At 37.2% G+C, this 22,343-nt stretch overlaps 1 protein-coding gene across 1 annotated transcript; it reads left to right on the plus strand.

The window, feature by feature from the left end:
* Positions 1–3,927: 3,927 nt before the first annotated feature.
* Positions 3,928–13,170, plus strand: LOC139728305 (cholinesterase-like). The gene is made up of 7 exons (XM_071639254.1): positions 3,928–4,311; positions 6,615–6,774; positions 7,081–7,158; positions 8,563–8,681; positions 11,351–11,477; positions 12,284–12,448; positions 13,070–13,170. The coding sequence occupies exons 1-7, from the start codon at positions 3,928–3,930 to the stop codon at positions 13,168–13,170; spliced, it is 1,134 nt and encodes a 377-aa protein (XP_071495355.1).
* The last annotated feature ends 9,173 nt before the right edge of the window (positions 13,171–22,343 follow it).

The following is a 22,343-nucleotide window of genomic DNA, read 5'->3' on the forward strand; positions in this document are numbered from 1 at the left end:
TCATTTATAAGGAGGTTAAATTTTTTTTTTCTTTTACAATCTTATAACAACGACTCTCAAAATCAGGCTAGCCCATAGCTTTTTTTTTCACACAGAATACAACTATTGCAATGTACCACTATTGTTAGTTTATTATCATTATTATTGTTTTCTCTGTACAATTGTATGCATTGTTTTTGTGACTCAAGAAAGTGAGACTTATGTTTATACATTGTGGAAAAAACGAATAAATTTGAACTTGAACTTGAACTTGCGTATTATGCATACTTTGAATGTGCGTTATCATAGAATGAATGTATGGAGATGAGCGTGGGGTCATCCAACTAGACCGACACCCACAAGTCATACAGCCCACGAGTTCGACATGGAAAACAGGTCCATGAGTCATACAGCTCACGAATCATACAGCCCATGAGCTCGACAGATACAAGTTGAGTCGGTCTCGTGGGCCTTGTTGGCTTAGTGTGACAGTCGAACTCATGGGCTGTATGACTCGTGAGCTGTATGACTCGTGGGCTGTATGACTCGTGGGCTGTATGACTCGTGGGCTGTATGACTTGTGGGCTGTATGACTTGTGAGCTGTATGACTTGCAGGCTGTATGACTCGTGGGTATCGGTCTCGTGACGTGCACGCATAAGATTATGTGGGTATCTGTTTTATTGTATTTGTATTTATTCAAGGATTAGAAGGAGAGTAATACAAAGAGCAGAGTAAAAATATAGAATAAGACAATCTTAAGATATAAAGCATACAGACACAGTACATAAGAATAGAACAAACATACATGAATGCGGAGGGATTACCAATTCAGATGTATCATCAAGAACACTGCTGTTCTTCCATGGTGTCCCGAGAGAATAGAAACTACACAAGAATATCAACTTGGATAATTGTTTGTTTGTTTGTTTGGTTTATTTCTGCATTTTCTTTCTCCGAATACAATTGCAAATGAAAACAAAATGATACAGATACATACAAATCAATACAAAGAAAAATCATTTGCGTAACAACATTCAGTCTGAAGTGGCATAATTATGAATCAAAATAACATATTAAGGCATACTGTATCTATTAACAAAAGAGAAATCAATACAGGGGACCGTCATCATAAGCAGAGCTTGACGTGGATGAGGCCCTATCTGAATATGTGATACCAATGTAATACAACACCAATTATATATGTACTCATAAAACTCTTAATCTTAATACACAAAACACATTTTGCTACAGAAAAAAAAACAGAAAAGAAAAATAATGACTTGGCGCTTTAAAACAAGAAAAAAAAAACAGCACGCAGCACCATTGACTGCTGCATGGTATAGTAGACAATAAAAGTGTAGGTGTGTGCGAGTGACAGTGCGTCGTGTGTGCAGGTGACAGTGCAAGAGAGAATAAAGGCTGTAGCATGCCTATTTTGGGGGTAAGGTATATGCTTTAATGAATGTATGCAATATCATTATCAAAGAAAGGAAAGGAACGGGAGGGAATGAAGAAAAAAACAAAAAAGCACTTTGCATGGATCAGGGCTTACTGAGACTTCAGAAAAAAGAATAAAAAGTACATTGATCAAAGACTACTAACTGGAAACATATTTCAATAATAAATACTTTTTTTTAAATGAGCTTTAAAGGAAAACAGTGAAGTACACTGCTTTAATTGATCAGGTAGGTTATTCCAGACATCAGGACCGTAATGTCTAATTGATTTCTGAGCTAAAACAGTTTTGGGGTTTACAAGGTGAAAATCTGTCGAACGGCGAGTTGGATATGTGTGTATATTCGAATTTAAGTGAAAAATATTATGAAATTAAGAGGGAAGTTGATTTATTGCATACTTGTACATAAATATACCTGTTTGTAAAATGTGGATGTCCTGAAGCTTCAAAGTTTGCAAACGATGAAACAATGGATCTGTATGAGATAAATATGTGGAATTAGTAATAATACGAATAGCACGCTTTTGGAGTAAATACAATGAATTCAGTTTAGTAATACTACAATTTCCCCATACAATATTTGAATACAATATATGAGGCAAAATTAAAGAATTATATAAAATAATCAGGGATCGTTCTGATAAGAGATCTTTCAACTTCCAGAGTACACCAATATTTCTTGATAGGGTCCTTTGTAAACAGGATGTATGTTCGTTCCATGTCAAATGAGAATCGATTGTAATGCCTAAAATCTAATAACCTGTTTCTCGCAAAGAGAAAACCCATCAATTGATATGTTGACATTAAAATCCTGTGAGTAGGGTTTTCTAAAATGAACGAAATTTGTCTTATTAACATTCAAAGATAACTTGTTTGATTTAAACCAATTCAATATATTCAATAATTCAGTGTTCAAACGATCAACAAGTGTCCCTATATCATAATCTGATGTAATAATGTATGTATCATCAGCAATTAATTCAATTAAAATGCAATTTACATAAATAAAAATGAGTCATAAAATCCTAACTATAGATCTGAAATGGAGATTAACAAGAAATAAGTAAAATAAATCAGCATAAAAATTATTTCAACAAGATAAAAAGTTATCAAATAATTTTGATTTCGAAAGAACACCTCTAAATTGAAGAGCATCGCCATACGGAAAAGGTCACTTGCAGTAATCAATGTTGAATTTCTTTTTTTTTTCATTTTTTATTTATTTTTTCAGAGAGAAAGAGAGATGATTTGGCATTAGACCTAAGCCAGGGACTATGTTGACTGTATTTACACAACACTGTAATTGAAAACATGCAATCAAATCTACAATCAAGGGATTTACATCCTAAATGAGTATGGAGTTCTTCAATTGAAGCATGTTCATAGGGGAGGTCACCTCAAGTAAAATGCGAATACCTCGATTTTACAGAGGTGTCATTTACTTAGCGGTTGCAGTTCTCCATACTATGTATATTATTTTCAGCTCAATTTTAATCATTCATATTCCTTTCCGCACAATTCTCTGCGCGTAATAAACCAAACAGGATTTATAGTCCCATCTCCTCACTGTTTATGATCTGAAGATATTCTAATTTTATGTTCTATATTTTCGCCTCCATAGAAAATCACTTAATTCTATTCAGTATTTTCATCTTGATAGTGATTAATTACATTATTTTCTCATCCCAACACATATTCAGAGATAAAAAAGGACTAATCTTTACCGCGATTCACCTTTCCATGCCGTTCTTTAAATGTAGCAGTGCTTGAGGTTATTTTTCGTCTTATATGGCTTGTGTTTTGCTTTTAAATAGTCCAAGAATCGATTTGCATCTTCGTTTCAACTTCAAAGTTCTGGATTTTACTTCAGGTCTTTATTGCAGGTAGATCTGATAACCTCTCGTTGACTTAAGTTCAACAATGTCAGATTCTTCCTAAGCATCGTACCGCTGTCAACATCTTTCTCTTCTTTCCCTTTCTTCTATTTGAAACACAAAACATTGAAATAGCGAAACTGACAAAGAAAAATATTGTCCGCATCACAATAATATTGATTTATCAGGTAAAATGAAGAAATCGTAACAAGATTATAATAACAATTCTTATCTAGGTTTGGTAAATTGTAATACGGAGTTGGAATATAGACTAGTTAACATGTCTGCTATATAGTGCAGTTTCATTTAAGGGCCACATATTGCACACAATTAGCCAACAGCAATGTATGGTTCTAATGCTGTGCAAATCACTTTGTTTTCTATCCTAAATTTGGACTCCTTCCGCTGAATACCAAGGTTATTTCTGTCAGCCATCTGCGGTTTCAATTGATATTTCAGAAAAAAAAAATATTAGCAGTGGATTATTATTCTTTATGATTGTGCCTACCATAGTGAAGTAACGTTGTAACAAATCATTGAACTAAATTACTACATACGTGTATATTTTATACAGCTGCGTGTGCGACGAAGCGAATAGTAACCATTACCTTTCAAAATGGCATCAAAAAGAGATAAGAACAGCGTTTTGGCAGTAGCCCTGGATATGATCTTCTTGTTGGCTATCGTCGCGGCTGACTCGACCGACCACCCTATCGTCCAGACTTCCAAAGCCACGATAGTAGGTAGAAGAATCAACATCCAGCCTTACCAGCTCCCAGATTTTCGCAAGACCGTGCTAGCCTACACACGTCTCCCCTATGCCGAACCTCCGGTCGGGCCTCTTCGTTTCAGCCTGCCCGTTCCGATGTCTCTTGCTGGAAGAGTGGACGGAACCCGGCAGTCAGTGGCATGCCCGCAGCTTCTAAGTTTATTCTTCCAAGTCGATTTAGAGCAATCGGAAGATTGTCTCTACCTAGACATTTATTCACCTGATCCTAAGGTAATTTTTTTTCTTGTGTGTGTGATGTCATCAATATGCGACCTTGATTGCAGAAAGGTTGACGCACGTTTCTTATTAAGCAGAGACAATGAATATATAACGTTATAAATGTCAGCAGCTGATGGTAATTTTGATGATAATCAATTATTTATACCGTTTTGCATTTACTTTAGATAGTATGTGACATTGGCAATAGCATCAACAAGGAACGCTGAGTAATATTCTTGATACCTACAAATGAATGTGTTCCTTTCTAAATCCTGCAGCAGTGATATATAACCACATGGTTAAATTCCGGCTTTTTGTGTAGGTCTATATTTATTCTTTTTAAGAGTCTGGGCTTCACAGTAATTAGGCAACCTGCCTCATGTATTTCAAAAACATTTCCCAGATATGGTGGAAATGCCATACCACAGGATTAACAAAGGTTCAAAAACAAGCAAACCAGCGAGCAAGCCATCTGAAATATGAATACAAAGCAGGTGCATGCAGTAGAAAAGGCCTTGCTAATGTTCTATTTCGTCAGCAACTTACTCACTTTTGTAGCATTCATAGCTTCAGTAAATCAGACATGTCAGAGTAGACCCTATAGAAATGATTAGTATAGTTTATAGAGAACCATGATTATTAGCGCGCGTAAAATACACCGGTTTTTATAAGCAGTCTTTGAGATTTCAACAATTTCAATCTGTATTAGTGTCACCAAGTATAATCATTATACACTGCACCTTCACCAAAGCATGGCACTGCACAAGCTCCTATCGCGGTAAATCCAATCGCTCCCATTGTCAAAGCCAACTGATCTATTCGGTGCGATGGAATTTTGCTCAGATTTCTATTGTACAAAACGTTCCGATCAAAGGTCGAGAGTGTTTGGTGTCATGAACATTCGTTATCACTCCATTTTTTTTATATCTTCTCTTATCTTCTGAAAGAAAGGAACCTTTATATGAGACTCCATAGAATCTCCTTACGCTCTCCTTTACCTAATCATCAGTTTACAACGTTTGTGTTGTAGCTGTCTGAAGCTCACGCACATCCATTGCATATGACACAATAGTTTTGTATATCATAGGTTTACTCACGTATATTATTGTCCCTAGATCTTACAGAGGATCATACTGCTTATTGTTCTGCTTTGTATTTTCATATCGTTCATTATCAATTTCCAAATAGGTCTGGATAAGGCGTTTGCTTCTTACGTAGAAGCCATTTATATACATACGTTATATATATATATATATATATATATAATATATATATATATATATATATATATACATTTTCGTCTTTCATGAACTGAATACCATTGGGATCCGCGTCCCAACGTCGATAACGTCCAAAAAGTACACTCACACACACACACACACACACACACATACATACATTCATACTTTTTGCTGCAAAAGAAACTAATACAAGGACAAAGGAAGATTGCATATGTATAGTATATATATATATATATATATATATATATATATATATACATATATATATGTATATATATATATATATATATATATATATATATATATATGTATATATACATATATATATATGTATATATATATATATATATATATATATATATATATGCATACATATCATATAAACCAACACCCAAGAGATTTTATAAACATTTTCCAACCCCATCCCCTCCCTTCCGTCCGGATGTCATCTTTACTATATACCCCATGGCCCGAGAGGAGTAGCTAAAGCTAAGTTACCAACCCATTCCACCACACTATATCTCATATTATAGTCTGTGAGGCTGCACCTCCACACACATATTTTAAAACAGTAGGCCTACGTTAACCCCTGTCATTGCTGTAGGGTCATATATTACCACTTGGAGTATTTTGTTCTTTATTCGCAAGCAGAAATCCCGAAAATAACAACGTCGCTCTCCCTTTCATCATATACAGTCAAACCTGTCTTAGTGGCCACCCGTGTTTAACGGTCATTCTTTTCGTTACTTCTCTTCAATTTCTGGCCGCTGTATCTATTAGACATTATACTATTTGAAGAGTTTGTTTGCAAAAACTGATAAGTCCATATTTGTCAAATGGAGATATTTGCCATTAAAGGTCAAGAAAAATAAAGAGAATAATAAGATTTTTTGTTTATTTTGACCATAACTTCAAAAATGTATCTTTATATGTAGTGACCAATATATCATTTAAAAGGTATTATTTTTTACTTTATGACAGAGACCGTACTTCAAAATCTTCAAAAATGGACTTGTCGGTTTTTGCAAACAAACTCTTCATAAATCATGTATGCATTATTCTTTGTATGAAAAGCCTACTTCTGCTCCTGTAATGGTATGGATCCATGGAGGGGGATACCATTTCGGTGCTGGGTCGCTACCAGAATCAATACCAACTGTTCTCTCCGCGTTTGGAGAAGTCATCGTGGTGACAATTAACTACAGACTTGGACCTCTAGGTTTTCTGACGACGGGTAAGTTTGATTTCACTGTTCTTCATTTCATTCATTTTGATTTAAAAAATGAATCCCAGCGAATTGTTGCGACGTTCTGACATTTTTTGACATTTTCAAAAGTTGTCAGTGGATCAGAGATCGATCCTCGAACAGGAACATTATGTCTACCTAATAGCAGGTAATTAGCCATCACAATGCCCTTTCGATTATATCAGTCGTATCAATAATCCTTAACTTTCTTGTCATTAAATGTTTTGTAGGCTATCTTTCTATCTCTAATCATTAACGTTTTTTTCTGTTTTTTTTTTCTTTTTTCTTTCATAGGCGATGACACCATCCCAGCCAATCTCGGTCTTTGGGACCAGCGCCAGGCTCTTGTCTGGGTACAGACTTACATCCAAGGTACGCTCGTGGTTTATGTACAATGATCGCCTGTTAGTTTGGAAATCTGGCTATTTCATAGGTCAATCGTTTTGAAGCTTCCGTGGCGCCATTTTGCCGCACACACATCTCCCATGCACTTGTGTACGGAGCTCAAGGCTTCACGTGATTTGGTGACAGCCTCTGCAAGAAAATTAAAGGACAAGTCCACCTTCATATACATCAGGATTGAGAGAATGCAGCAATATTAGTAGAACACATCAGTGAAAGTTTGAGGAAATTTGGACAATCCGTTCAAAAGTTACGAATATTTTAAGTATCTGCGCAGTCACTGCTGGAAGAGAAGACTACTACAGTGTATGATGTCACATGCGTACAACTATATAAAGAAAATAAAAAGAGAATTTCACAAAATTTTACTTTTTGAATAAAGTGCACATTTCTTTGACTTGTTACTGACGTATGTTAAGGGTTATATTATTCCTCCTGCCTTCTGAAAGAGAGAAGTCAAGTGTTCCTTTGTTATGCGAGAAAAATGGAAATATGTTGAATTTTCTTTATTCTTTCTTTGTATCGTTGTACTCATGTGACATCTCAAGCTATAGTAGTCTTTTTATCCAGCCGTGACTGAGCAGAAACTTCAAAAATTCATAACTTTTGAACAAATTGTCCAATTTTCCTCAAACTCTCACTGATGTGTTCTACTAATGTTGCTGCATTCACTCAACCCTCATGTCTATGAAGGTGAACTTGTCCTTTAATGTATGCAAGTCGTCACAGAGTGTACGTCATGACATGGCGGCGCTGCGACGCCAATTTATTTTCCGTACAGGGTGAACGGGCCAATGAAATACTCAGGTACTTCCAATGGATATCAGGTGTTTGGCAGTGGTATATTGGAGAGCTGTGGGGCCCTCAATGATGGTAATGAGGCCTAATTCACATTTGGCTGTTAAAGATCATTAACGGCAATTGGTTTCATAGATAGCATACAATCTCTTCCAGTGTGGCAACGGAAAAGACCATCCAAAGCTTAGATTCCCGTTCTGAAATAGTACAGCCTATTATGAAGATGTTTTCAAGGTGACGAAAGCACAATATAAGCCAGACAAAATACAGGACACTGTGATGGGCTTGATATTCTCTCCAAATATCACGAACAACGAACAAAACAAGTCAGGTCCTATACAAGAAGTGACCTCTTTGTGAGAGTTTCATTGTTCAATTGTTTGTTTGGTTGACTTGTTTTTAAAGGATATATAGACCATGATCAGGTGGCTGTACTATGGTCATGATGGTATTCAGTGTATGAATATGCCTTACACACTCTTTGAAGTGTGTTTGTGTGTAAATGCTATTACGACATTCGTTACATGTGTTTATATTTGTATGCGTGCATCGTTCTCTTGTAACTGCTCGCTACAGCTTTTGGTGGCGATCCGACCCTAGTGACAATCTTTGGCGAGAGTGCAGGCTCGGCCAGTGTCAATATGCATCTCGTATCGGCCATGAGCGCTGGACTATTCTCACGAGCAATCATGCAGGTGTGCCATCAATTTATTCTCTCCTTTATCATAATGATGTATTAACATAATGACTATCATATTCGTCACTGCTTTAGTCATCTTAAACATTGTTTAGATAACCTTACAGAAACCGAGCACATCTTTATTGAAGTAGTTATCAGGTATTCACTAGCGTTTCCTTTAGCATGTATTGACAGTTGTTGCCGGAATTCTAACATTATACAGAGGTGTTTGAAATCTTGCCCATGAATTATGTTATTTTATAATCGCTTGTAATCATGTACTTTTTACTTGTCAATTTGGTTTATAGTGACCTCGTCTACAGCCACTATGTCTATTTTCCAATTGGTCTACTGGCATATCGTCTATTACCGATTTGTCTAATACCCATTTGGTCTACAACTCGTTTTGTCCAGTACCCATTTGGTCTACAACTCGTTTTGTCCAGTACCCATATTGTCTAATAGTCACTTTGCCCACTACCCGTACTGTCTAATACCCAACTCGTCTAAGGAGCATTTCGTCTACAAAACAATTGATCTAATAGACAAATCGTCTACACTCACAATGTCTATTTGCCATGTCGTCTAATATCTATTTTGTCGACTACTAGTTAGTCTACTCCCACCTCGTCTACAAGTCATTTAGTCTACATTCACTTTGTCTAGTTATCATATCGTCCAACCCTTAGTTTGTCCATACCCAATATGGTCTATACCCATCTGGTCTACTCCCAACTCGTCTACTCCCAATTGGTCTACTCCCAACTGGTCTACTCCCAATTGGTCTACTCCCAATTGGTCTACTCCCAACTGGTCTACTTCCAATTGGTCTACTCCCAATTGGTCTACTCCCAGTTGGTCTACTCCCAATTGGTCTACTCCCAATTGGTCTATACTCGTCAATACCCAATTGGTGTACTCCCAACTGATATAGTTTTACTCTCAACAATTTACCCAAACTGATCATATCCATCTGGCCATGCTAATACTGAATATACCACTTTGTCTAGTGTCCAGTCCGTCTCACTGTCATGAACTATTCATATCAAACCCTGCCCTTGATTAGCACAAAAATCAATATTAGACTATTCTAGTTGTTAATTATTCCGCACATGCTGAATATAAAGACATACTAATCAATGGTGAGACATGACTATCCAGTCTACATTCTGGCTATTAGATCAATTGTTTTGTAGACGAAATGCTCCTTAGACGAGTTGGGTATTAGACAGCACGGGTAGTGGGCAAAGTGACTATTAGACAATATGGGTACTGGACAAAACGAGTTGTAGACCAAATGGGTATTAGACAAATCGGTAATAGACGATATGCCAGTAGACCAATTGGAAAATAGACACAGTGGCTGTAGACGAGGTCACTATAAACCGTGAGACATGACTATCCAGTCTACATTCTGGCTGTAAAATAACTAAATAATGATAAACTAGCTCAGTTACAATCCTCCATCACAAACGAATTGTCAGTCATACGAAACAGAATTACATTTCGACCGACCACCCTTAGTCCACCCGTACCTCCGTGCGCATGCATGCAGCGATCTTGGCGGGATCCCGAATGAGGAATTATCGAGTACGAGTGTAATTTGATTTTCATTGCGTTTGGTACACTAGTTAAATTACACATCCACCACAAAAATAACACAGCAAGTTTTTCACACTGTGACATTATCTTTTTTTCCTAAAAAATTGTCATAATTAGAACATAAATATTTAAACCAAATGGGGCACCAAGAGTGTTCAACCTATTTCACTGGGAAAAAAGAAACTGGATGAAGTAGACTTAATAAAAAAAACTATAACTAGTAGTAGACCAGTTGGGAGTAGACTAGTTGGCAGTAGACGAGTTGGGAGTAGATGAGTTGGCAGTAGACGAGTTGGGTGTAGACCAGTTGGGTGTAGACTAGATGGGAGTAGACGAGTTTGGAGTAGACCACTTGGGTGTAGACGAATTGGGAGTAGACCAATTGGGAGTAGACGAGTTGGGAGTAGACCAATTGGGTGTAGACCAGTTGGGATTAGACCAATTGGGAGTAGACCAGTTGGCAGTAGACCAGTTGGGAGTAGACTGACTGGTTATTAGACTAATTGACTATTAGACAATGAGTTATAGACCAATTGGCTGTTAGACAAAATGAGCTGTAGACTATTTTATTCATAGACCTTATGATTAATAGACGAAATTGTCAATAGACATAATGGGTGTTAGACGAAATGTGACTTAGACAAATTGGACATTAGATAAAATGGCTAGTAGACGAAATGACAATTAGACTAATTGGCATATAGACAAAATGGTTGGTAGACGAGTTGGTAGTAGACGAAGTGAGTTTAGACGAGATGGCATTAGACTAGGTGGACAGTGGACAGGGTGGTTGTAGACGAGGTGCCAATTTACCGTCAATTTCAATTGCATATTTGAAGTCCAGCTTCCTATTGTATATCCAACTAGAAAGTCTTATTTGCATGTCTCAAGATATACATTACCACCTGACAACGTTTTTCGCTAGGACGAAAAACATATGTAAATACGAGAATTATGCCAACCCATGTCGTCAGTGCAATCAGTTTGTTAGGTTGAGCTACACGCCTGAAATGTTAATCGATTTCTTCATAATCTGGAACGTTTTATCGATATTCATTGCCGACATTCCTCTTTTCTAAACAGAGCGGTGCATTGAATACTGTATGGACTCATCACCAAGATAAGAGCGAGGCAATAGATGCAGCATTTGAGTTCGGAAAGGAAATGGGCTGCTCGACTGCTCGCTCTGATGATCTGTTGCAATGTCTTCGTAAGACGTCACTGGAAGACTTCTTTGCGGCATATAAAGACGTAAGATATCTGCAGCCCGCGTTGGTCTATCTATTTTGTTTGTTTCCTTTTTTGTTAACAAATGAAGCAGCTCCATCCAATCTTAGTCTTACTCACTTTCGGTGACGAGAATTTACTTGGCTGTTCAGGTGTAATTCGGTCATATTTCTGTCACGACATTTAGCCTAGTTTTAAAGCAGTTTGAACATGTCCTGACTAATATAATTTGTCGATTTCTATCTTGGTAATGTGTCTCAAATTTGAAGAAAACAAAACGGACTCACCAACAGCAAGGAACATTTGAGAAAAAAAAACACAGAATAAACATTGAATACTACACGTAGGCCTACATCATCAGAATAACTACGTACAAACGGTGACTGAACTTGAAATTTGGAATCACCCCTTCACAGTCAATCACCATATGAAATCCAAGTATACATGTGACAGGAATGGAATCGCAAGAAACGCTTTCATAGTACAGTCGTGTTACAGGGTCATCTCTTCTTCATTCTTCTTCTTCTTCTTATCCTCCTTCTGCTCAAGACTGCCTCCTTCAATAAGCTGAAGATTCTCGCAATCATTTGGCATTTTATTTATTGTTTTAGGGAGGGTGTGTGCATTTGAGCAGACTAATGCGAAATTGGCACACCGTCGACTGAGTCGGGAGTGCGAAGGTGGCACATAAAGAGTTTAGATAGACGCCTTTAAATTCTGACAATATGCTGACTGTACTATTAATCCCTCTTTCCATCTGACACCCTCCCTCTCTTTCTCTCTGCACAGACCTTCCCACTGTTTTCAAATACTTCTTTCGCCCTGTTGCCGACGACCATTTCTTGCTAGGCGACCCACTCCAGCTGACCAAAGAAGGAAAGTTCAACCCTGCCAGTGTTATCATCGGCTGCCTCGAAAGTGAAGGGTCTTTACACCTCATTCCTGGTATCAGCGGTATCCAGGGCAACGGGCGTCCATTTGTGAACTCCTCCCTTTTTCCACGGATTATGACGTCACAGACGGGAATCCAAGATTCTCTTCTGCTGGACACGATTGCTAATGTCTTTATGTCCGATGGAGAGGTACTAAAGTCAACATTCTTGCGTTGTTATATTAGTTCTATTTCTTATTTCATTGCGGTTGTTTTTTTGTTGTCCTTTTTAGATTTGGGTGGGTGGTCTTCCCAGTAGTTTGATCGTAATTGTAATCGCTATCGTTTTATTACTTTCAACATCGTAATCATCGATGTCACTATATACGAGGACTATCTTAACATTTGTTTTTTCACTTTATTGTAAGTAGAGATAAGCCATTATATCACAATATTGTTTTATATGCTCTAAAGAACTGGCCTGTCTGGCCAGGTCTTCCTTACGTGTATTAAAAAAAATACCACGGGTGATTACACCCCGTACGTACCTGGAAAAAGGTTGAAGCCTTTGGCCTAGATAAGATACGCAGGAAATACTAAGTAGAAACAATAATAATGTTTATTCATGAAAACAAGTTTATGTGACTTTGAATATTATACATCGCAAACTTTCTATGATTCACTTTAAATTGATGTTTGCGTAGTTGCAAAGCCAAGAACCGGACTACGCGCCTGCAATCATCCGGTACATAGGCGACAGCTTCCACAAATGCCCCACGATTACTCTGAGCAATCGACTCGCTGAGACGGGTATGGAGGTTTATGCTTTTGTCATGGATCACGTGCCATCTCATTCTCGGTGGGGGAAGAACCTCACGTGGTTGGGAGCAACGCACATGGAGGATATACCTTATGTGTTCGGCTCATCCCTCCGACTAGACGTTAAGCCTGATGCCAACGAAGACTACCTCATGATTGGTCGATTCAACGACGGAGAGGTCGCCCTTTCGCTCCAGATGATGCGATACTGGTCGAACTTCGCTAAAAGCGGGTATGATTCCTTTGACACTCTTTATTGGGGTTGCAGTGCCACCTGCATGGCGGGGATTCTATACTCCCACTAGAAAGGAAGTTTGACCAAGGAGCTCGCCTAGTACCTCCTTGGTTTGACCCTGGAACCACTCACCAATGAATCCATTCATCACCCTTTCCCCATAGCAAAGTTGAATGTCTGCTTATATCGTATTGAACATAATCAAACCAAAACTGCTGCAACTATTCTTCCACAGGAGCAAAATATCGAAATTGTTTGAAGATTTCAGTCCGTAGTATTACGTATTTGTTTAATATCTTTTTCCTTATTTTCGAAAGGATGTCTTCACCAGCGTAACTTTCTGTTGTTTACATTCCCTCATTTCCAATGTTTATTCGTCACCGATAACCTATACAACTAAGATCCATTAATTTTTGATATTCGGAGTTACTGAATTTTTTTGAAATCGTTTATACAATACAGTATTTAATGTTAGACACAGCGATTAGATGTCAACCGCCCTCTACGTTCAGGTAGCCATCTGATTCTAGACGAACTTTTTTTTTTCTGTACACGTGACTGTATCTGGTATCTCTACCATATGAATGCAGAGATCCCAATAAACCATCTGAAGGATTGGGGAGTTCCCCCTTTCCAGTCTGGCGTCCGTACACATCAAGTGAGCCTAACGTCAAGAAACTTTCTGAAAGTTTCCAGAATCAACTTGGCTACCAAGAGGCAAGGGAGTGCTTTTTCATTGAGAAAATCCAGCCAGCTCTAATGGACCGCTCAGGTATAATACAACCAACAGGAAATAAATACATGATGATTCCATTTGCCTATTTGATACATGTGCGTATAGTGTTTATGCACATGAATAGCTCATAAACATGTATTTAGGTCTTTTGAATAATGTTATAAAGATCAGATAAGTTTGAATTATTGTACGATAGATAATGTATACATATTTTTTCGGGTTTTTTTTTGTGATGGGACCAGTCTTTCCTGTGGGCCCATAACTTTAAATTCACTAACATCCTATAATGTTCTTAGTGGATTTTAGAAGTTACCCATAACAGATGTAGGCGTAGTAACGGTAGCTTTATGTACCTGAAAGATTTCCTCCCTTCGTTTATTCACCACTGCTGTTGTCAAATTGAAATGGATACGATGATATGATAATAATGAAAATAGCAATAACAATTAATGATAATCATAAGAGTAATAATCGGCACTTATAAAAGCGCTTAATAACGGCGTTTCCAAGCGCATTAATACGGAAAATGCTAGATTGCCAACCATTACAACATTACTAATAATTTACATATAAAGAGGTTGCCTCCAAAAGGGGCTAAAGCCATCATTTTTCAATGGATTTAGCGCCTTTTGGAAGCAAGCTCTTCATATATAAATATCTTTATAATATTGTATGCACTATATTTGTATCTCATTTACATTTTCGACCAAAATATAGACATCACTTTTTTCATTACAAAAAGGTGAGTAAAACTATGTGAGATTTCGTGCTAAACAAAAAGTGATGTCTACATATTATATGTTATATATTGTATCTATATAATATGTACATATAGGGCCTATATATGTATATATATATACATATATATATATATATATATATATATATATATATATATATTCATCATTAGCGTTTACTTTCATCTTACGTTGATTGTACTGGTTTTTTTTTTCAGCTGAACTTGCCCGTCTGAAGGCGGTCCTCTCTGAGAGAGTGTCGGCAGACAGTGGAAAGCAATGCGAGGACGACAGGACTTGCCCTTAGTAGTTCAACTGGCGAGTTCATTCTATCATCCCACATTGAAGACGAGTGAAATCCATCTTTTCATATGTACGTAGTATGAGTGTTTTTGTTTATCTACGCAAAGCTTAAAAGTATTCAAGAAGTTTTGATATGGCATGGAACACATGGAGCATATCAAAATCAAACGGTCGAAATGATAGTAACGTTCTTTCCTTGACAGCAGTCTTCCTACGTTGCCAAATTATACGTTTTCTGAGATGTTGTATCGATTTCCGCCTTCTTCTTCACTCACTCTTAATTGTATTGATATTTACTTCTTTTTGTCGGTTTGAATTCTGATTTTGTTTCTGTTCTATCTATCTCACGATGTAAAGGTTTACAGTGCCTTTAAATTTGCTTGTCGTATGGATGGTCGTTATTTTTTGTTGCCAACGTCCTGTATTGTGGAACATCATTCTCATTTCAAAGTGCTTCTCAACAAATCTTGGGCACTGTTTTCACATTTTCAGTTTTCTCTGAAAATCTCACTTTCTCCAAACTAGTTTATGTAGCACAACTATGAAGTCCAAAGGAAGTATACTATCGTTGTTCAATGATCAATATATTATTCAATAAACGAAAGAATGGAAGATTCTAAATGTATTTTTCTTCCGCGATGGTATAAATCACTTGCTAATTATCCTTTGTAAGTTACTTTGTGATAAATGAAGTATTTTAAGAGTCTGGAATACGTTACTCTTTCAAGTTCCCCTGTCTCTCGAGCAGGCCTGTATCATTTGCCGAGATATAAAATAACTTCAATTTAGCAAACTTTTGTTGCATGCACGAAGAGTATACTCGTTGACATTAGTTCAAGCCCTATTATGTCTCCTAATTTTCCGGTATAACCAGCAGTTGTAAACATTCAAACATTGAGAAAGAAGCATAGAGCTCTGCTATTTGATCAAGATTGCGATGTTTTTACAAAATGTGTGTGTAATCCTATATAATTATATGCATATTCTATTATATATAGATACACAACTATATGAATATATATATATACATATATAATTATTATATATCATAATATATGTATGTATATATATAATTATATATATAATATATATATATATATATATATATATATATATATACATACATACATATATGATATGCATACGTGTCGAGTAACTTGTAGTCCACGTGTTGGTATAATAATATCAAACAAAGAACAGACATAACAGACCCCAAGCTCACGCCGTCAATACCAACAGGTTATTTTTTGACGAACAAATTTTCGGGCACCCTATATCAACAATTGATATTTAGAGCATGAGTTTGAGTTCTGTTGTATTATATATATATATATATATATATATATATATATATATATATAGGTATATAAATATACCTCTCGGGGTATCTGCGCTATAAATGACGGTATCATGTTTTTCTGCGATCTTCAAGCGAACTCCAGGCGATGGTCATCCATCGGCCATCGAGCAACATAATTATCGAGTAGGCCTACATTATATGGAGCGCGATGCTCAATCGCTAGGAGTATAATTTCTATAATACATTTCATGCTCTCAAATAATACTTTATGATATTTACTGTGTATAGTGCATTCCACTAACACGGACAAATCAATCCACCTCTGTACAGACCCAAACTCCAAAGGCTCTTTCTTACTGACTCCCAATACATTATGACGTCATGGCTCGTTATTTCGTCACAGTCGGACACATCTGCTCAGAATGACAAAAACGCCTGCCGAGCAGGTAATGAGGCATTCTACCATAATCGTTGCTTATTCATTTCATCTATCTGATATTAGGTGTACTTCTTCCACACCACTATGACATCTAGTTTTTAAATGCCAAACATAAATGCTCTACTCGGGCATACCTAGTATTTCGAATGCCAAGCATAAATGGGCATGGCTCAAAGATTTGGCTCCTGATTAAAGAGGCTTTCAGCTGTCCAGGTCAAACTGGCTGTTTACCAGGTCTTCAAAATGGCTAAACTTGTTACGGTGCAGAGTTTATTGTATCGCAAATGCATCGGTAGGTACAGGTCAACGGTATACCTCTCCGAGATAAATACAGTAAGCTGTGCATGTCCCCTTTCATGAATGTAAGAGCAATGGAAACAATCGGGGAATGTTACTTTGTATATTAATGTAGGCTTCATTTTATGTGTTTACAGTGGAAATGGTTCAATAAAGTGATATATTAGACAAAAGTTAATGCAAATACATGTATACGTATGTTTCCACTTTGATTAGAAAACGGATGTACTGTACAATACATGTACTTACATATCGATGTGCAGAAGAAGATGTATCAAACGACACACTTGAGTAAATACTAGAGTACATTGGTGACTGTCTGGTTGTTCATCATTGATCTGTTGTGGCCCCTCGTTTCGTGGGATGGGGTGAGGGACCATTTAATCAGGGCTCAATTTTCACATTATTTTCGTAAAAATTCTTTGACGAATTTTTCACCAAACTTGGCAGGTAGCATCCTTCGGGTGATATCTGAATGTTGTTTAAACACACACACACACACACACACACACACACACGCACGCACACACACACACACACACACACACTGCCACCATTAACGGGAGATTGTTCATAAACTTAGATGTTTATAGCCATATAGTACTCAAACCCATTGTGACCGTTACTCATCAAGAAATTTTGAGGAGGAACAACGTAAATGGTCATGAAGAGAGCCCCATTTTTAAGGATTACGAAGAGTGCAGTACAATATATCAGTATAGATATATGTTGCTTTATTTACTTATAAAAAATGTTTTCACTTGAAAATTGGTGAGCAACATCATCACATATTGTATCGTGTTGGTCTGAAGTTGATGTAGGACCCGACTTCTGGCGTGCCTATAATCTAAAACCATCAAATATGAAATATTGGTGGCCCGAAATAATGAGAAATGTGTCTTTTTTTTTGGGGGGGGGGGTTGCTAGACAATGTTAATAATCCTTATTCTCTTGTATCTATCAATGCCTTGTCCATCTTGGACTACTTAACATAACAATGTCGGAATTTCGGAGCTTGGGTATTTCCTCCAAGTTCCTCTGGTCACTGCCGGCAACCAGGCGTAGCCTGGTGGTAGTGTCGCTGCCCGGAAAGCAGTAGATCTCAGGTTCGAGTCCCGTGGTTCCTTTTTTTTCGACATGTTTCTTAACTTACAGACCAGCAGTCGCAATCTTACAAATTTAAAAAGAAAGGAAATATATTTGTTAGAAGGTCACAAATTGAAGAAAATTCAAACCTCATGTTTTTTTTTTCTTTTGAATTGTATATGCCCGATAGGCCAGAAATGAAAAAGGAGGACATTTGGTGGCCCAACAACAACATCAAGCGGTCCCAGGCCCCTGGTCCCCCCGGCCTCTGGGCCCCGAGCAACCTCTCATGTTGAGCCCTGACTATAGTATTCTTAGTAGTCAGTGGTAGTGAGAGGAAAAATAGGTTTTCCCACTCATTTTCAAACTTTTTTTCATTCAATTTCACAAATTTTTACTTCAATTTCGACGCAGGATGACTGGAATAGGCCAATCTTACTTTCAAATTCGTCTTTCGTCGTTCATTTTCAAATAAAGTCCATTCGATTTAGTCATTTGGCATACATTTTCGTCATTTACAATTCAAATTCGTCAGTCTCACTTGCAGCACTCAAAACAGCAGGATCGATTTCGTCTTTTGCCAATCATTTTCGTTAAATTTTCATTTATATTCGTCTCATATCTCTATCCGGTGTGATTTCCCAGTCATTCATGTATTTTTTTTTTCTGTAACCGTTCACATTCTACATTCAGGAGTGAACATGTACGCACACAAACACACAGAACCTTAGAGACAGACATATACACAAGCAATCCGAGTACACACTGGTCATGCTGGTATACAAACAGACGTACCGTCTCGCATACGAAAACACTGGCAAACGATTTTAGCTGCTTTCCAGGGTACAATTTAAAGTTTGCTTCATGCATTATGATGCGAAAACCTGAAAATTACGAGTTAAAGTTCGAAAGGTGACACTTACATACTGTCCTTGGTTATGAATTTTGGCTGTCGTTTATCCTTCAATCAATCAATGGTCTTCTCTGGCGATTTTGGTTGACAGCCATGTTTTTCGTGTGTATTGTCTAAGCAAATGGTTAGGGAATAATGTGTAACTATACAATTTACGAGAGAAAGTAAAAATATGTCGGCTTAAAGTTGGTACACCCTCAAAATAAACAATCAACAACATCTCCCTAATTTGAATGAAAAATTCATGATATTGTGTGAACAAGAATGAATTTGATCTTCACATTCTGCGATCCGTCAGCGGGAGGGATGAATTTGAGTGACAATTGACGATTTTGAATGCTATGTCTTCGAAAATGTCTGACGAAAAAAGAATTACAATGACAATTGACGAAATTGAAGTTAGGATTTGCGTTCCACGTGATTCTCGGGACGAAATTGAATAATAAATCTTTGAAATTGAATGACAAAAGTGCGAAAATGGATGGGAAAACATATATGTGACCGTGCACCTTAAAACGAACATAAAGTCGCACACACTGATTTTGCGTGAGGACTGAAAATAAGTGAAATGGGTCAACCTAGCCGAACTTGACTTTTTCATATTTTCTGAAAGAGCGGGTCTTCTTTTACATTATGCTAAAATTTGGTATCATAAAACGGACAGGAAAGTGTGTTTTTTTAGCAGTTTGTCTCGAACATTTTTGGTAGAATAGTGTGATTAGGTGTGTCTTTAGAATCCCTTTTTCATTTCTGAAAAACCTTGTCCACACTCTTCACTTTCAACTCTGATAACTTTTGAAAGGATAGCGCTACTGCTTTGAAAGTTGGCATTGATTATGGACATAATGTGTTAATGAGGCATGCTCAATTTTAATTTAATCTGATAATCCCTTCATTGTTGTTACTCTGGTGGTTTACTTCCTGTTTTTTGTCCCATTCATCGCACAGCCAGCACGGTTTGGTAAAGATTAAGCGCTTGAATAGACACTGTACTTCAGAGCCTCTTTTCTCAGTTCACACTTTTCCTGAGTTTGTGCTTTCTTTCCAATATTTAGATAGGTTAGGAGAGGCCATTTGATTTGAGTTATACATCATTTTAAAGCTTAAAGTCTGCTCTTTCAGAATATGGTCTTAACTAAAAATTCATGTTTGGCGACTTTTTGTTTGTTTTGAGGTGCAAGGTCACATATTAACAGCCACTGTGGCTACTCTCCTCAAACAACATACTTTGATTTTGATAATTTCTGGCTTCAACCTCTCAAGTGTTTAGAAGAAATGATTTGCATATCTTTATCTAACATTCCATTGGAAGAGGAAGCAGCTTTTGACGTGCATATCACCGTCATGCAGGGCGACATGTTATTGAATAGACCAATAATAGCAAAATTTAATCTATCTCACCATTTTTTGCATCAATCATCAATGATATAATGTAGAGGTCTTCCTAATTTATGTATCTTTCCTTATGATTGATTACATGGGGATGTGTAAGAATAAATGCGAAATAAACCAATGCGTAGATACCATTTGAGAAATTTTTCATATACTTTTCGTTTGATATATTTCAGTTATTGTTATGGAAACTCCGAGATGACGAATTCATCTACGTCGTAGATTTAACCTGTCACATTTCCATAAATTTCACAGTAGTACAGAGGATGGCAACAAACAAGTATAAATTTGGTACACATATGGTTAAGAAGCAAAGTTCTTGTGAAATCCAGTAGATAAATCCATTCAGGCACAAAATCATAGATCATCAGTTCTGAGACGTGTGTCAGTCAGATGGAATACACGTGACGGCTGAAACGGAAACATACGAAAGGCAAAGCTTGAGTGATTAAACGTCGACGCACTTCAATCATACAACAACCGTGACAATGAATGAGGAATATAAAGTGTAAACATAATCATTATGACTGCTCCCTTCGAAAATGCAAACCTATACGCGCACGCACACTTACACACGCACACACACACACACACACACAAGCACGCACACACACACCCTCACACACACCCACGCACACATACTTGATAAAACCTCGGAGGGAGCACTTTAACGAGCTAGTATGCCAGAACTTCCGATGTTTGCAGGTGTGAATGCTCCCGAGATGGAACAACATAGGTACGCATGTATACCATGCCCTGGAGATTTCGGGGCTTCGCCCGATTTTGGCTTCGTAGAACCGAATCCATGTGTAAGTATCGCATTCATTACTTTACGGATAGACATGCTCCGTTTTACATTAGGTGTTGGAAGGTCCCGTCATATCATATGGTTCATTTTCTGACTTTTAAGGGGAATTCTTGGCCAGATATAAGTTAGCCTGAGTATAGAAGAACCAAAATGTTACAAGCGCAATAGTGAAAATTTGATCAAAATGGGATTAAAAGTAAAGAAGTTGTGAAAGACTAGCTATTCTTTTTGCTTTCTTTCTTTTTTGCAAAACGATTCTCGAACAGGTGGTCATCAAAAAAAAAAAAAAATCGGCGGTGAGGTGTACGACGTTTCGCTCACTACTGCTGAGCTTCTTCAGGTACACCTCGCCTACAATTTTCGTAGTCAGACAAACGATGATCTGTACCCACATTGTCATAGAACTCACCGCGATGGTCAACATCTTCACAAGTAATTTTTGAAAACTTTACAGGAATAAGTAAGTGAAATTATAGTGTCACCACCTTTCAAATTTCCAGACAGTGTACAATAAAGATATACTTTATAATCAAATGTGCTGCCATAAAAGTGTTATATTCTGTTTTTCCTGGTTGACAAACTTCAAAATATTGATCAGTCAGATATCTTAGGATTTGAGACTGTGACCTAATGCATGGTGTTTGAACACAAACACCAAACAAACAAACAAACAAAAAATAGAGAAACCTGAAAATTCTAGATTGTATGAAGAAACTAAATGGCAACTTGTACGCAATGACATCATCAGCTTACTATTTGCATATTCATATTGTATGTTCAGGAACTGTTGTCGTAAGAAATCCCAAATTTCATAACTTCCGTAATTTTTATCCAGTTTTGATCAAATTTCCACTGTTGTGCTTATAGAATATTCTACTGTCTTTTCAGTGTTGTTTTAAAGTGATCTTGGTTC

This window comes from Diadema antillarum, unplaced genomic scaffold (genome assembly GCF_040938485.1).
Source record: "Diadema antillarum isolate AM-2024a unplaced genomic scaffold, OU_Dant_1.0 seq00000172_RagTag, whole genome shotgun sequence".
Classification (NCBI taxonomy): Eukaryota; Metazoa; Echinodermata; class Echinoidea; order Diadematoida; family Diadematidae; genus Diadema; species Diadema antillarum.